This window comes from Pelodiscus sinensis, chromosome 6 (genome assembly GCF_049634645.1).
Source record: "Pelodiscus sinensis isolate JC-2024 chromosome 6, ASM4963464v1, whole genome shotgun sequence".
In the NCBI taxonomy this organism is placed as follows: Eukaryota; Metazoa; Chordata; order Testudines; family Trionychidae; genus Pelodiscus; species Pelodiscus sinensis.
In genome coordinates this window covers 51,715,227-51,729,642 of record NC_134716.1, presented here as the reverse complement: position 1 = coordinate 51,729,642, position 14,416 = coordinate 51,715,227, and the positions used below count along the sequence as shown (strand labels likewise).

Below are 14,416 nucleotides of genomic sequence, written 5' to 3'. Positions count from 1 at the left end.
TTCAGTTACAGCCAGGAGCCCACAGGAGTCTCAGCGGTAGAAGCTTGCCCGTGCATGTGTTGAATGAATGCTTTTCCAGGTGCCCAGCCGTGGTAGCGCTTGCTAGATGTGAGTCCCTGGCAAAGAGACATTTGCAGTTAACATGTACCTTTCCCCACCCAAAACCTCCTCTGGGAGGAATTCTGCCACTGGGTACTCTGCTCCCAAGATTACATCAGCGTAACCCAGGACTAAATCAAGTCTTGTGAAGCGAATAGCTTCTTATTTGCTCATGACAATGATTCATAACAACACATTCCTTTTTTCAGCAGTGTTAGAAAGTGATTTTATTCCAGTCGCCTATCTCTCTAGTCATCAGGTTACAGGGAACAAGCTTTACCAACACATAATTTAGGTACTGGCATGACTAGCTATGTTACCTAGAACCAGAACTAGAACTTCATCAGGTTGCTGTTTTATACTCTTCTCTAGAATTGTTTTTGTGTGACTAATACATTTAATACCTGAGATCTTTCTCCAAGAACTTTACGTTAATTAATTAGATATTAGAAGTGCTATGACTGGAAATCTTCATATGAGTGCTGAGCAATAGTTCACACAAAGTTTGAGAGAATTTTTTTCTTTTCTTGTGGGGCTAATACACACCATCACAAGTTGGGGCAGGAAAGAAATGTCTCACAGTCCCATATAAAGGGTGTCTCACATCTTGGGACTATGTGGTCCAGTGTCTGCATTGTTTACTGAGTCCCTGTAACAATCCCCTCCACTTGCAGTAGTGTGGCCTAATGAGCAGTCAGTAGAGCAATCCCCTGCAGTCAGGGGTAGTGCAGCATAATGGGCAGAGTCACTATACAGCATGCCAGGCCCGCACCCCAAAGTGAGGGTAGCCAGAGTAGGGGAACCCAGGCCCTCCCTTTCCACTGGGTCCTGACCCAGGGCCCTGTTGGTGGTATACTCACCTCCCACCAAATCAGTGCGGAACCACCACCAACACACCAAGCCCATAACCAGTTCTAAACACCATTTCCCCCCTGTAGTCCACTGGGTCTCTTCCTATCTGAGCTAATGGAGTCTGTGGTGTCCGTGGTCTGGTAGTCTCATCACCTTATGCAACATCCTCTGTCTGGGTGCCTACATATGGTCTCATTTGGCTGGCCTCCATGTATCAGAGTGCAAGTGGTGCATTTGCTAGAGCTCCCAGTGAACCTCCTCCTCCTCCAGCAGTCAGCTATTATTTGGCTTATGCTTAAGTCAGGTATACTTATAATCTTTTATCTCAGAAAAGTACCACTGAAATCTGCTTTGCATACGGTGCTTTTTACAGTCAATAGTGCAATGTCAGAGTGGCAGGAGATAACACATATTATGGCACCATATGGATAACACTGAGGAATACAGTCACTGAATTGGTTCACTTGTCAGCTATCATGGTTCTTTTGCTTCCTGCTGGTAAATAACAATCTCTTTGCAGTGATACATCTTCTTCATACTGACATGGCACCTTTGTGAGGAGCTGGGATACAATATTTTTACTCGTTAATGTTTCAACATCAACTGTGCAGAAAATATGTCCACAGATTCATTCATCATCTAGCGGTCTTCCTGGACTCTTGCATGAAGTGCCCCCTACTCGCTCCTCCTTCAGATTTCTCCTTAAAACTTCTTCCAGGGGTCCTTCCTGCCTACCTACTTATCACCAGTAATTCCTGCATCCTCTCTTTCCTGTTACTTTGTCCTGCCTTTTTGTCTAATTGAGAGCAGAGAAGCTCTTCATTTATTATATGTATAAAGCCATGTGTAAATCAGTGGCAGTATAGAAATTATATTAATAAGTAATAATAATACTTTTATATTCCTCATGGAAAATTCTCTTCTCTTATTTTTCCCTTTGCATTGCAGGGTGTCCCTTGGGATTTTATGGAAAAGATTGTGCATTAATATGTCAGTGTCAAAATGGAGCTGACTGTGACCACATACTGGGGCAGTGCACCTGCCGCACAGGATTCATGGGGAAACACTGCGAACAGAGTGAGTAGGGACCAGAAATTATTTGTGCATGGTAGGAACAAACGCAAACCTCTCTAGACTGAATACTGTGATTGTGAGTCCTTACTTAGCCAAAATGACCCTGACTTTAGTACTGACTTTACCTGAGTAAGGACCACAGGATTTGGACCTAACACTATCTTGTGTGATGTTAAGGTTGTTTCTCCATCTCATGAAAGCCTGAGAGATTAATAAGACTGATAAACTATATATACATCTTTTTTATTGTTTATTTACATTTACATCTACACTTAAAAGCTCCTGTCTGAAGCTACCTATAGTAGTGATATAGTATCTCTATAGTCTTTGACATAATATTAGAAAAACATACATAATCGTACAAAACCAACAAATTTATCCAAATAACTACTGCAATCATAACACCATGATGAAAATCAATAGCCAGAAGACTGAGAATCAAATTCATCTCTGGAATAGTTTTGTGTAGGTCGAAAGAGTTACCAAGGATGAGCATATAAGGCACATTATATTTGCTATATATAGGGCTTGATTCTGCTTTCACACACATTAGTTTCACCTCAGTTTAACTTCATTAGCTTCAGTGGAGTTATTCAGGAGAGAAAAGTGAGTCCCAAAGGCTCTTACTTATGCTGGCCTAGTTTTTGTCAGGAGAATGGTGGGTTTTTGCCTAATTCATCATATTACCCCAGAAACTGACCCCTGTTCAGCGGATCAACATAAGGCTTGCAAACCACATAAATCTCATTTAATCCCAATTCTGGGTGCTTAATTGGCTTGAGTGGTACATATACATTTTGTAGTCTCTCTTCATAAGGCTCAATTTCAAAATGTGTAGAATAAGCTTCCTATTAGGTATAACAAATGTTAGTTTTGTAAAATTAACATTTTGTAGAGCTAGTAAAAAATGTTGACAGAACAGTTTTCTGTCAGAAAATGAAGTTTTATAAAAATCTTGATGTTTTGCAGGAATGTTATGATTTTGATGGAATTTTCAATGGCAAAATGTCAAAACAAACCATTCTGGCTTTCTTCTTTCATTTAAATCTTGTCAAGTATCATCTGGATAAGATGAAAATGTTTTGTTTTGACTTTAGCATATTGATTCATATTGTTTTGAGTTTTATATTACATTAAATATTAAATATTGCATGTTCATATAAATTATACATTTTTACATTATTTTATACTTTTTAAAATGTATATATATACATTTTATACATTTTGACATTATGACATGGAACAAAATCAGATATTTAAATTTTAAAATTTTCCATGTAATAGATATTCCATTTATTGATCAGCTCTAATTTTGGGAGAAATAAAACATGGACTTAAATTACAATAAACAAACCAACAATCATTAAGAAAACAAGCTAGTTTTCCACCCTCCTCTTCCCAAAAATTTAAGCTCCAAAAGATATCTCCATTCCTGTTTAAAAGAATCACACTTCTGTAATCCAGTTTTGTTACAATAAGGTAACAAGCCATAAATGTATGCAAGTGGTAATACCAAACAAAGCCAAAGCTACCAGTAAAATGACACTAATAACATGATTAAAGAGACACTTACAATCAACTGTATATTACTGCTCACAAGTCTTTGTGTGGTCAGTTTAATTCATGAAAAATTCTCATAGGTAGCTTACTTCTTATAACTTGTTCACATCTTTCATGTTCTAGTTTTACTTATTTTACACAGCATGGCATGACAGTATCCCGTGAGCAGCTTAAATCAAATTCAGACCTAAAATAAAATTGTATTCAGATCTGAATCTGGCATTCTATGCACAGAGGGATTCACAAGAAGATTTATGAGCCTAACTACAACTTCAGGGGTACATCTTGACTACAGAGTTTTGTCAACAGAAGTTTTGTCGACAGATACTGTTGACAAAGCTTCTGTCGACAAAGAGTGTCTAGACTACATCCAGTTCTGTCGACAAAGCAAGCCTCTTTGTCGACATAACAGTGTGGACGCAAAGGACAGTGTAGATGCAGTAATGCCTTCTATCGACAGAACTCTGTTGACAAAAGGCGTTATTCCTCATAGAATGAGGTTTACATACGTCGACAAAACTGCTGAGTTTTGTCGACTTTATGTCAACATAACTCAAAGGCAGTGTGGACGCAGGTATAGTTTTGTCGACAAAAGTCCACTTTTGTCGACAAAACCCTGTAGTCTAGACACACCCTAGGTGTCTCACTTTCAGACACAGACCCCCACTGGGATTCATAAAACCTCTGCTCAGCTGCTCCTGAACTTGTAGGTACCTAAACTCATGCAGCACCTACATATTTTTCAGTAAAAGTTCTCTAAGTGCTTCTGCTTTTGAGCATGTGCATTGCAGCCACATGCCAGGTGCCTGCATGCATAACCCCCAGAGCACTGCATAAGCCTAGCATAGATAGACGTTCCTCCACTACAGTCTCCAATATAGACAAGCTTACACAAAATAGCAAAAGAGTGGAAGGAGTACAACACACTGGTGCAGTGAGAACCCCCTGGTTTAATTCCTCCCCCTACCTGAGGGGGAGAGGAGGTTTTAACCGGGATCTGCTGCTTCCCAGGTGAGTGCCTTAACCATGATCCAGAATTCTTCTCATGCATGCTTGCTCGCTACACAACATGGAAAATGTTCCACTGTGGCTAAATAATGAAAGAATTATTGAGCCAGAGAGAGAGAAAACAAACATGAGAATGACTTGAATCAAAGGTCTTTCACTGAGCTAAAAGTTATGAAGGAGCTCCTCCATCCCCTACCCCTACTTCTTGTTAACATGCCACATGCACCTAACACCAAGAGAGAGTTTGAAGCTAAGATTTGCAAGCAGAGTGAGAATCCTCTGTGTAGCCCAGACTTGTGTCAATTTCTGATAAAGGGGTTGGGCTTATCGCCCATCACTTCCCTTGCATTTCTTAGGCTTTGTGAATCCCAGTGATTTCCTAAGTCCCTAAAAGTTAGGCCTGGCAATACTTAGCTTCACCACCTACCTTTCTTTGTGTATTTAGACCACTGTGCCTGGTTCTTTATTGCTATGTACCATAAATAGCCTTTTAAACCTGTGCCATTGTGAGTTGAAGACAATTTACATTCATTTTACATAGATGTAAAAAAGGATAAGGACAGTGGGAAAATCAGGCCCAGTTATCAACATTTGACCATAATGTTTTGTTTACTTCTCCGTATAGGACATCATTTTAAACAAGATATTTTCTTCCCTCCTAAAGTTCCAGCGCTAATAACACACTGCCACCTGCTGGTCACTTTTATAAATGTAGCTGCTTTACAATGGCAAATCTTTAGGGTGCGTAAAGATACATGCGTGTATCTGTCATGTTAAAATACATGCGTGTATTTGTCATGTTAAAATATTGCAGTAGCATTTACTGCACACACAATTAATAGTCGTAGGTTCAAATATGAAGATGTGCATTTGATTTTTTTATTATTTTGCACAGAGTGTCCTCCAGGTACATATGGTTATGGCTGCCGGCAAATATGTGACTGTCTGAATAACTCAACTTGTGACCACATCACAGGAACTTGTTATTGCAGCCCAGGCTGGAAAGGAGCAAGGTGTGATCAAGGTAATGACATGCAATAAAATGATTATGAAAGTATTGTAAATGTTGATGGATTAAATTCTCTTAGATGCCGTATATATATAACCAATGAATCCCCTTTGGGATATGTATTTAAATTATTCACTTGATTGTTTATTAATAATATTTATACTTGTGAATTTTCAGACATCAGATAGCTTATTGATATCTTACTGGAGGAAGGAAGGACTGTGATTTAGGATCATATGCTTGTTTTCAATACAGCACATGATGATATCTTTTGCAACATTACACTCGATAAAGCCATACAAAACTGCCGCTGGGTCAAGTGCTTTGTATAGTGTGTATTTCTTGGCCAGAGGGTTGAATGCTATTTTTTTAGCTAAGGAAATAGTCAAATAAAACTTGAGTATTTGCATGTATTATTGTGGCTAAGTTAGGCTTAGTCTAACACTCCTAAGGCTTTCGGTATAACTAAAATTTCTAAACATGAACCCAGTAAGAAAGCTTTAAAAATAGAAGTCAGTCTTCTGTTCTTGGTTTTATAATTCGTGTATGCCTTTATGCCATGTGTTTTTATTTCTTCTTGTTTTCCAGCTGGGGTGATCATAGTAGGAAACTTGAACAGTTTAAGCCGCACCAGTACTGCTATCCCTGCTGATTCTTACCAGATTGGGGCTATTGCAGGAATCATTATTCTTGTCCTGGTTGTCCTCTTCTTGCTAGCACTATTCATCATTTATAGACACAAGCAGAAGGGGAAAGAAACAAATATGCCAGCAGTTACCTATACACCTGCTATGAGGGTCATCAATGCGGATTATACTATTTCAGGTAGGAGTAGATCTGTATGAGAGACATGACTAAGAAAATCCCAGCCAGAGAAAAAGGAACTCAAAAATTGGTAGTTTTTTTTTTAGTTTTTTTTTGTTGCTCAATTAACTTTTACAATTAAATGTCCTCTCAGACTTGAGGAGGTACAAATGGCACCTCTCTGCATCAGTAAGTGCTACTACAAGCAGGGAAATTTATATTTCAGGGAGGGTAGTTTGGGTTTCTAGTGCCACCCTTCCTTGCGAGTTCCACCAGTGGGAGTCGTTTTAATCTACATGGGGAATGGCGTTCATAGGTTCCCCATATTGAAGGAGATTCTCAAGGATCCACTGAATTTGTCTATCCCCAACTGCTGCAGGCTGCCCTTCCTGTCTAGCCAGCAACTCAACTTTTCAGAACACATTGTCTTGTATGTGTGCACCTTTCAGCCCCACATGGTAGCCCCTTTCAGCAATCAGTGGCACATGGTCATTGTCTGAGCGAATCTTTCTGAGTGTCTATAGCTGTGAACTGTTGGTGTGTTGCAATATAGCCTCTTTAATCTATATATTTAATATATAAAGCCTACCTATGCTAATAGAAATGTGTACTGTTGGACAAAGGAAAATGCTGACCACATTTGCTGACCACATACAATGCAACTTTGCTTTCTAGAATATGTCACACAAATTGTATCTCAAAACATGTTTAGGAGTTAAGTAATACAGTGATGGTGTTAATGTTTCAGTTCGTCTGCTAACTACATTTAAAGAGTTTAAGAAGGACTGAAAGGATATGGTTTCAACTGAGATTTTAAATGAAATAGATTAGCATGAGACAAGTGAAGAGAGTGGGGAGAAGAGAGGAAGTGGGAGTCATGGATTAGGCTGGATCAAGGCCATGAAGGGTTTTAAAACCAGGAGGGTAGTTTTAGTTAGGCCCGTGGATTTGTTCCAGAATTGGTCTGACATTGTCATATGTTTTTGTAGGCATGAAACATAAGGCAGTGGCATTCTGTACTCCTGCAATGGCATGCATGAGTTGGGGAAGCGAGGGGTTTTGGGAGGCCAGGAGTTGAAGTGGTCCGAGCAGATGAGGGTATGTTTTTAAAACACGACCAAAGAGGAATCATGGTAGTAGCAACACACCCAGTGTTGTACACCTTCTGGTCGGCACTTTTGAAAACTGGTCAATGCCAGGGTTGCAAACAATGGAGGCAAAAAAAAGTGAAGGGGTGAAGTATCCAATAAGTATCTTCAACAGGCAACAGCATGTTCCTCTAAACTGTTTATTTGCTTCTCCCTTTCTTTTCAGAAACCATTCCTCACACTAATGGTGGGAACGCTAATAGCCACTACTTCACCAACCCTAGCTATCACACCCTAACACAGTGCACAACCCCACCTCATGTCAACAACATGGACAGGAGGACCCTTGCTAAGGTAAAACAAGAAAATGGTGGTGGCCATTATGCAGATCAACAGGCAGTATGAACCCAAAGTTTTCTTTTCAAACATGGTACACCTCTCACCAAGTCATTTTCATTAAGGCTTTTATTTCTTAAATTACCTCATTGGGCTTAGTTTCGTTTTCTCCAGTTATCATCTTGTGCAAATGTTAGTGATCTAAAATCAGCTGCAATCAGTATCATCTTTTGTTTATTTGTTTGAAATAGTCAAAAAACAATCAGCTGTTTGTGAATCTTAAGAATGTCGATCCTGGAAAACGGGGTGCAGTCCTGGACTACACAGGAACACTTCCTGCAGATTGGAAACATGGAGGGTACCTCAATGAGCTCGGTAAGGAAACAAAGAGAAAGGGTGCTGCATATTACCCTGTGTGAGTCTGAGGGATGTCAGAAAAGAGATTTCCCCTGTGAGGTGTAGGTATAATCTGGTCTTCTTCTGTGAAGTTAGCTAACATTGTTAGTGGTGCTAGCCTTGCCAAATTGATAGTAGAGGGGGCAAGGCCATGTCCATGCTCCAAAATTGACCAATGGTGCAGTACCCACAGAGAGAGGAGTATATTAAAGACAGTCAAGTTAATTTTATGGAAAATAGATCTTGTCATTTTTTGAGATTCCAGCTCTGGCTGATAAATGTAATTGTGTAAATGTAATATACTTAAGACTTTTGTAAGGTATTTAATTTAGATCTGATCTATATTGGTCTACATTATGCCTGGTCTACTTGATGGCCTGTGATATACAGAAGATCAGATTAAATGATGAATGGTTCCTTCTGGCCCTAAACTCCATGAATCTAGACAGTATGTAGGTGCACAGTCATACCATTTCTTCAGTGTATCTGTATTCTTATTGTAGGGGTATTTCTCCTATGAGACAGAAATTAACCATGACACAATTCTGTAGAGATTTTGAATGGTTGCCCAGAGAATTGCAATTGAATTTACAAAATGTTCTGTGTTTTTGTGACTCTCCTTTGGCATAGGTGCTTTTGGACTTGACAGAGGATATATGGGAAAATCCCTGAAAGGTGAGTTTTTATTTTCTGAACCAATTAAATAAAAACATACAGATATTTCATTTAAATGTTCCATTTAAAATTATTTTTTGTTTCTGTGGAAAGAGAGTATGTAATGTTCAGGCCTCTGTGTAAGCTGATGTGCTATCACACTAGCTCTGGAAGCAAACAGTACAGTTCCCAAATCTTTTGCACCTATGCCTCCTGGCACAATTTACTGGTTAAACAGAAAACTCATGAGTAGCACCAAAACAAAGTAACTCCATTGACTAAAGTGGGCCACGGTTCCTAGAGGCTTTTTCTTTGCCTCTCTCTCTTTCTGGAAGGAGGATACATCCTGTGGCAGGCAGGTAACCCGTTACCCTTTTCTAGTTGTTTCCCCATATCACATTCCAGTTACCCTGGGAGGAGAGTAAAGCTTTGCATGAGGGCTGTGCCTTTTGTGCACAGCTGAGCTTTCCTGCATGAACTGAAGACTTCCGGAAGACCTGTTTTCTGGTTTGGCAGTAATAAGACAAAAAAAAAAAAACTCCTTTATATGTCAGTGAGCTGTTTAAAGGTCAAGGACACAGCAACATGCTCAATATTGCAATGAAAATTAAATACAAAAATGCTATAGTGTTTGAAATTATGGACAATCCATTCTTGTCTGTGGTTGCCACTATGTCCACGGATGAACTTGCAGTGCTTTGGCACTATGTGAGCACATTAACAGGATATCTACCGTATACCCTTCAGAAAATGTTTATTCCACTACTAGAAGATTAAGTTGCAGAAATGGCCAGATCTGTTTTATTATTCAATCTACAGCCAAACAGCTATAACTGGTCTTTTCATATGTTCACCTTTGCAACTGCCAGGCATGTCTTTGCCACTTACATCAGGATTATGCAACTGGAACATTATCTGTATAGGGCTGAGCTTAGATCCATCTGGATATTAAAGATGGTGCAGAATGTGATGGCCCACTTGGTAGATTTAACCTGTGCACCATGTTTTGCACTGGCTGGCTGTGAATTTCCAGAAGAAATGTAAGGTTCTGTTTTTGACCTTTAAAGCTGTAAATGACTTAGTACCTGAGGCTGTATCTCAACTGCATCCCTTTTTTTCAATAAAAGATATTTCAATAGATATTACAAATGAAGCTGAGATTTAAATATCCTGTGCTTCATTTGCATAATGGCAGCTGCTGCTTTTTTTTCAAAACGGGGCTTTTTCGAAAAAAAAAAGCAGTTTACATGGGGCATTTTTGACAGAAATACCTCGTTTTGAAAGATCCTGTACTCCCCGGTTTCATTTGCAATATCGACGTGCCTAATCTACATCCCTTTATTGAAAAAGGGATGTAGTTTAGATACAGTCTGAGAAATACACTCTTTCTCCATGGTATACCACCAAGCTGAGATTTGCAGATGTGGAGTCCCATTAGTATAAATGGGCAGGATAGCTGACATGGCATAGTCTGTCAGGACACTACAGATATGGAATTTGCTTCTCTTCTTGGTCTGAGAATTCTGATTACCTGCAAGTCTCACCAAAAGGCTCATTTTTTTCCAGGCATCTGAAAATGGGGGAACTAAGTTTGCGGTCAAGAGCAGCTATATCATAGAGAATTTGTATAATACAATATAATTTAATTGAAGGAACACATATTTAAGTATGTGACATTGTGTTGAAGTAAAGGATTCGCTGAACGTTCTTCAGAGATTTTGGGGTACTTCATTTGAGATTCCTTAAAGGGGCCTGGTTCTTGAAAAGTTCTGACCATACACTCTCTGGGTATGTCTACACTACCCTCCTAGTTCGAACTAGGAGGGTAATGTAGGCATACCGCACTTGCAAATGAAGCCCGGGATTTGAATTTCCCGGGCTTCATTTGCATAAGCGGGGCGCCGCCATTTTTAAAACCCCGCTCGTTCAAACCCCGTGCAGCGCGGCTACACGGGGCACGAACTAGGTAGTTCGGACTAGGCTTCCTAGTTCGAACTACCGTTACTCCTCGTGGAATGAGGAGTAATGGTAGTTCGAACTAGGAAGCCTAGTTCGAACTACCTAGTTCATGCCCCGTGTAGCTGTGCTGCACGGGGTTCGAACGAACGGGGTTTTAAAAATGGCAGCGCCCCGCTTATGCAAATGAAGCCCGGGAAATTCAAATCCCGGGCTTCATTTGCAAGTGCGGTATGCCTACATTACCCCGCTAGTTCGAACTAGCGGGGTAGTGTAGACATACCCTCTGAAAGTCAGATTCCTTAAAGCATCTTCAATCACCCAAAATCAAGGGGCCTGCACTATGAAGCCCATACCAGTAGAGCTAGGTGCTGAAGCTATGCTAACATAATCCCATAGTGTAAATGAAGCCTACTCCAAAGGAGGAGTTATTTCCATCAGTTCAGGAATATGCCCTAGTGACAGTAGCTAGGCTAACAGAAGCATTCTTCCATCAACATAGGGGCATCTATGCTGGGGATTATGTGGACATATCTGTGGCACTCAGGGATGTGGTTTTGTCAACTTAACTTTTAAGTGTAGACCAGACCCTAGTAGTCAGCTCTGAAAGTCTTGGCTCCAAATCTGCAAAGAAAAAGAAACTCTCACAATGTCTTCCCAGCCCAAGAAAACTCTTTGCATTCCAAAACTTTATCACTCCTTTAGTCACACCCCAAATGGACTAACCCATTGACCTCTGCTCATTCTTTCCTCCTCCAACCTTACCACTAGGGAAATCGATGGAAAACAGCTGACTCTTAGCATGTCTTGATGTTTACCAATCAAGGCACTGGCAGAACAAAGTGGCCCCTCACTAAAAGTACCTTGCCTCCAGCTCCTAGTTAGTATAGGAGTTGTCTATCAGTTCAACCCCTTCTGTAATTGTAATGTTTACTTATGTGTCATGTGTTCAGCACCTTCAAAGACACAAGTGTTCTAAAATTGTCAGTTATAGCCTGATCCTACAAATTATCCTTAGTACCAGAATCAACTTTAATGAGATAAGAACTTTGCAAAAGGAACTCAACCCAAGGCAAAATCAGGCCCATAAGAAGCAGAACTGGTGAAGTAACTATTAATCACTGTGTAAAACAAATTTGGGAAAATATTGTAACAAATTTCTATGTAGTTATTGATTTATGAGATACTGTGCAAAACTGAAAGTAGCTGATCTTCTTGGTGTGCAGTTTGTAGAACTGATGATTATTTTGCTTTATTTAGTCACAATATTTATGCTTATACATTATGCAGCATATTCAAAAGATTACAGTGCTATATTTTCTATTATCAGATTTAATGAAGAATTCAGAATACAATTTAAGCAACTGCTCATTAAGTAGCTCTGAAAATCCATATGCTACTATTAAAGACCCACCCACACTTGTGCCAAAAAACTCAGAATGCGGATATGTTGAAATGAAGTCACCGGCACGGAGGGACTCCCCATATGCAGAGATCAGCAACTCTGCTTCAGCCAACAAGAATGTCTATGAAGTTGGTAAGTACCAACCACATTGTTAGGCTGTGCATGATAAGGATACAGTGCGCGCAAGACTCTTCCTTTGAAGCTGTGTTTAGGCAGGTGAGTCCTCACCAGCCGGACAAGGGGTAAGGAACTTCTGTGGGTACAATCAGGCCCAGCTCAACCCCTTACGCTTGTCAGGCCTGAAGGTGGGCCCTTAAAAGGAAGGAACTCTGAGCAGTCAGAGTGGCACTCAGAACAAGCAGAGAGGGCTCAGAGTTCTGGAAATGAGGGCCCTGTGGCACTAACAGACTTTATTGCTTGCAAACCCTGCCTGCCCAAGCCTTTGAGGAAGCAGATGAGTTGGGCTGCTTCTATGTTGAAATTTCCCCCAGGATTTAGCCTTGATCTTTACTCACATTGGGTATGTCTACACTACCCTCCTAGTTCGAACTAGGAGGGTAATGTAGGCATACCGCACTTGCAAATGAAGCCCGGGATTCCACGAGGAGTAACGGTAGTTCGGACTAGGAACCCTACTCCGAACTACCTAGTTCGTGCCGCGTGTAGCCGCGCGTCACGGGGTTCGAACGAGCAGGGATTTAAAAATGGCGGCGCCCAGTTTATGCAAATGAAGCCCGGGAAATTCAAATCCCGGGCTTCATTTGCAAGTGCGGTATGCCTACATTACCCTCCTAGTTCAAACTAGCGGGGTAGTGTAGACCTACCCATTGAGAGTGGGAATGAGGCTGCCTGCAGGGAATGAAAGACTGCTTCCCTCGCCCTTACACAATGAAGGGAGTTAGTGAAATATTCTCCCCCCTCTTTTTTGGACTACTTTATATGTGCTGAAGGGGGTGGACTCACTGATGAGCACATACTACAGAGCTGTGACTGCCCAAACATAAGAGTTAACCAAGAGGGCTGCTCTCACTTCAAAAAGGTGACTTAAAGACATTAACTCTTCAGCACAGGCTCAACCAAAACAAAACAAAAAAAAAGATACACTTTCAGGGTCTATACATGGTAATCATTAGAAAAATCTTGTTCTTTTCAAACTTGTGAAGTGATTCACAGAGAAGATGGCTTCAAATACCATTGTTTCAGTTGTTTAAATAAATGCCATCTATCTAAATATCTCTGACAGAAAGCCATATTCTTGCCCTTCTTAAAGGAGCAATGGGACACATTGCTTAGCCTCTCGCTGGCACATTGCTGAGGCCTGGACCAGATTTTCCAGTCCTGAGTATGGTTAACCCTGGTGGGTAACAATGGCAGAAGAGCTCTGTGATTTGCAGACATTGTGTGTCCTGTGTCTCACACCTCATCCCTGTCCTCCTACCAGTAACTCTATAAATCCTGGGTTTTTTTCCATGGTGGGCCCTGAGGAGTTGTTACAGTCCTGAGAAAACTGGAAGAATATTTAAATGACTTACCTAAGGTCACAGACCAAATTTCATGACTGATGGTCCAATGCCTTAATAACAAGACCATGCTTCCTTTCTTAAGTCATACATAGTAGGCAGGCAACAAGATCACTATTACTTACTTGCTGGATTGAAATACTTTAAGATTTCAGATGTTTTGTTTTCTTTCTAATAGACAAGATCACAGCTTTTAAAAAAATCACAGCATTGCTGTGTATATAAAATAGAAGCAAAATAGTAGCTCACGATGTAGTTCTCTGTACATTGCTTAATTATTCTAAAGTTCATTAGCAACACGGATTTAAGTGATTCTGAAAAGGGATATGTACTGTATATTTTAGAATTCTCCTAACAGAGTGAACGATGCCCACATTGACTGTTACCTTTGCAGGAAGATGCTCTGAAAAAAAGTTGTTTAAAGTTTAATCAAAATTTCAAAACCATGTAGCTGCTACATACCTTGTAAGAACCTAACTCTCCCTTTCTGTTCCTGTGTGGAAATTTCACCCATGAGGGTGTCCATTATCTTGCTAAGGACTGTCTATTCCATGCTGTCTCTCTTTGGGGTCTCATGGAGAGTGGGATGTAGAAGGCTGGGACATGACTGATGAGTCTGTGTGAGAGAGAAAGACAAGTAGCTGCATAGTACTCT

At 40.4% G+C, this 14,416-nt stretch overlaps 1 protein-coding gene across 2 annotated transcripts in view; it reads left to right on the top strand.

The window, feature by feature from the left end:
- MEGF10 (multiple EGF like domains 10) overlaps window positions 1–14,416 on the top strand; it is a 176,538-nt gene that overhangs the window by 156,492 nt on the left and 5,630 nt on the right. For both annotated transcript variants that reach the window (XM_006130122.4, XM_075931920.1), the window contains exons 18-24: window positions 1,900–2,028; window positions 5,489–5,617; window positions 6,191–6,427; window positions 7,721–7,848; window positions 8,082–8,205; window positions 8,857–8,901; window positions 12,167–12,373. In XM_006130122.4, the coding sequence (XP_006130184.1) occupies window positions 1,900–2,028; window positions 5,489–5,617; window positions 6,191–6,427; window positions 7,721–7,848; window positions 8,082–8,205; window positions 8,857–8,901; window positions 12,167–12,373 (999 nt within the window). The remainder of the gene's footprint in view (window positions 1–1,899; window positions 2,029–5,488; window positions 5,618–6,190; window positions 6,428–7,720; window positions 7,849–8,081; window positions 8,206–8,856; window positions 8,902–12,166; window positions 12,374–14,416) is intronic.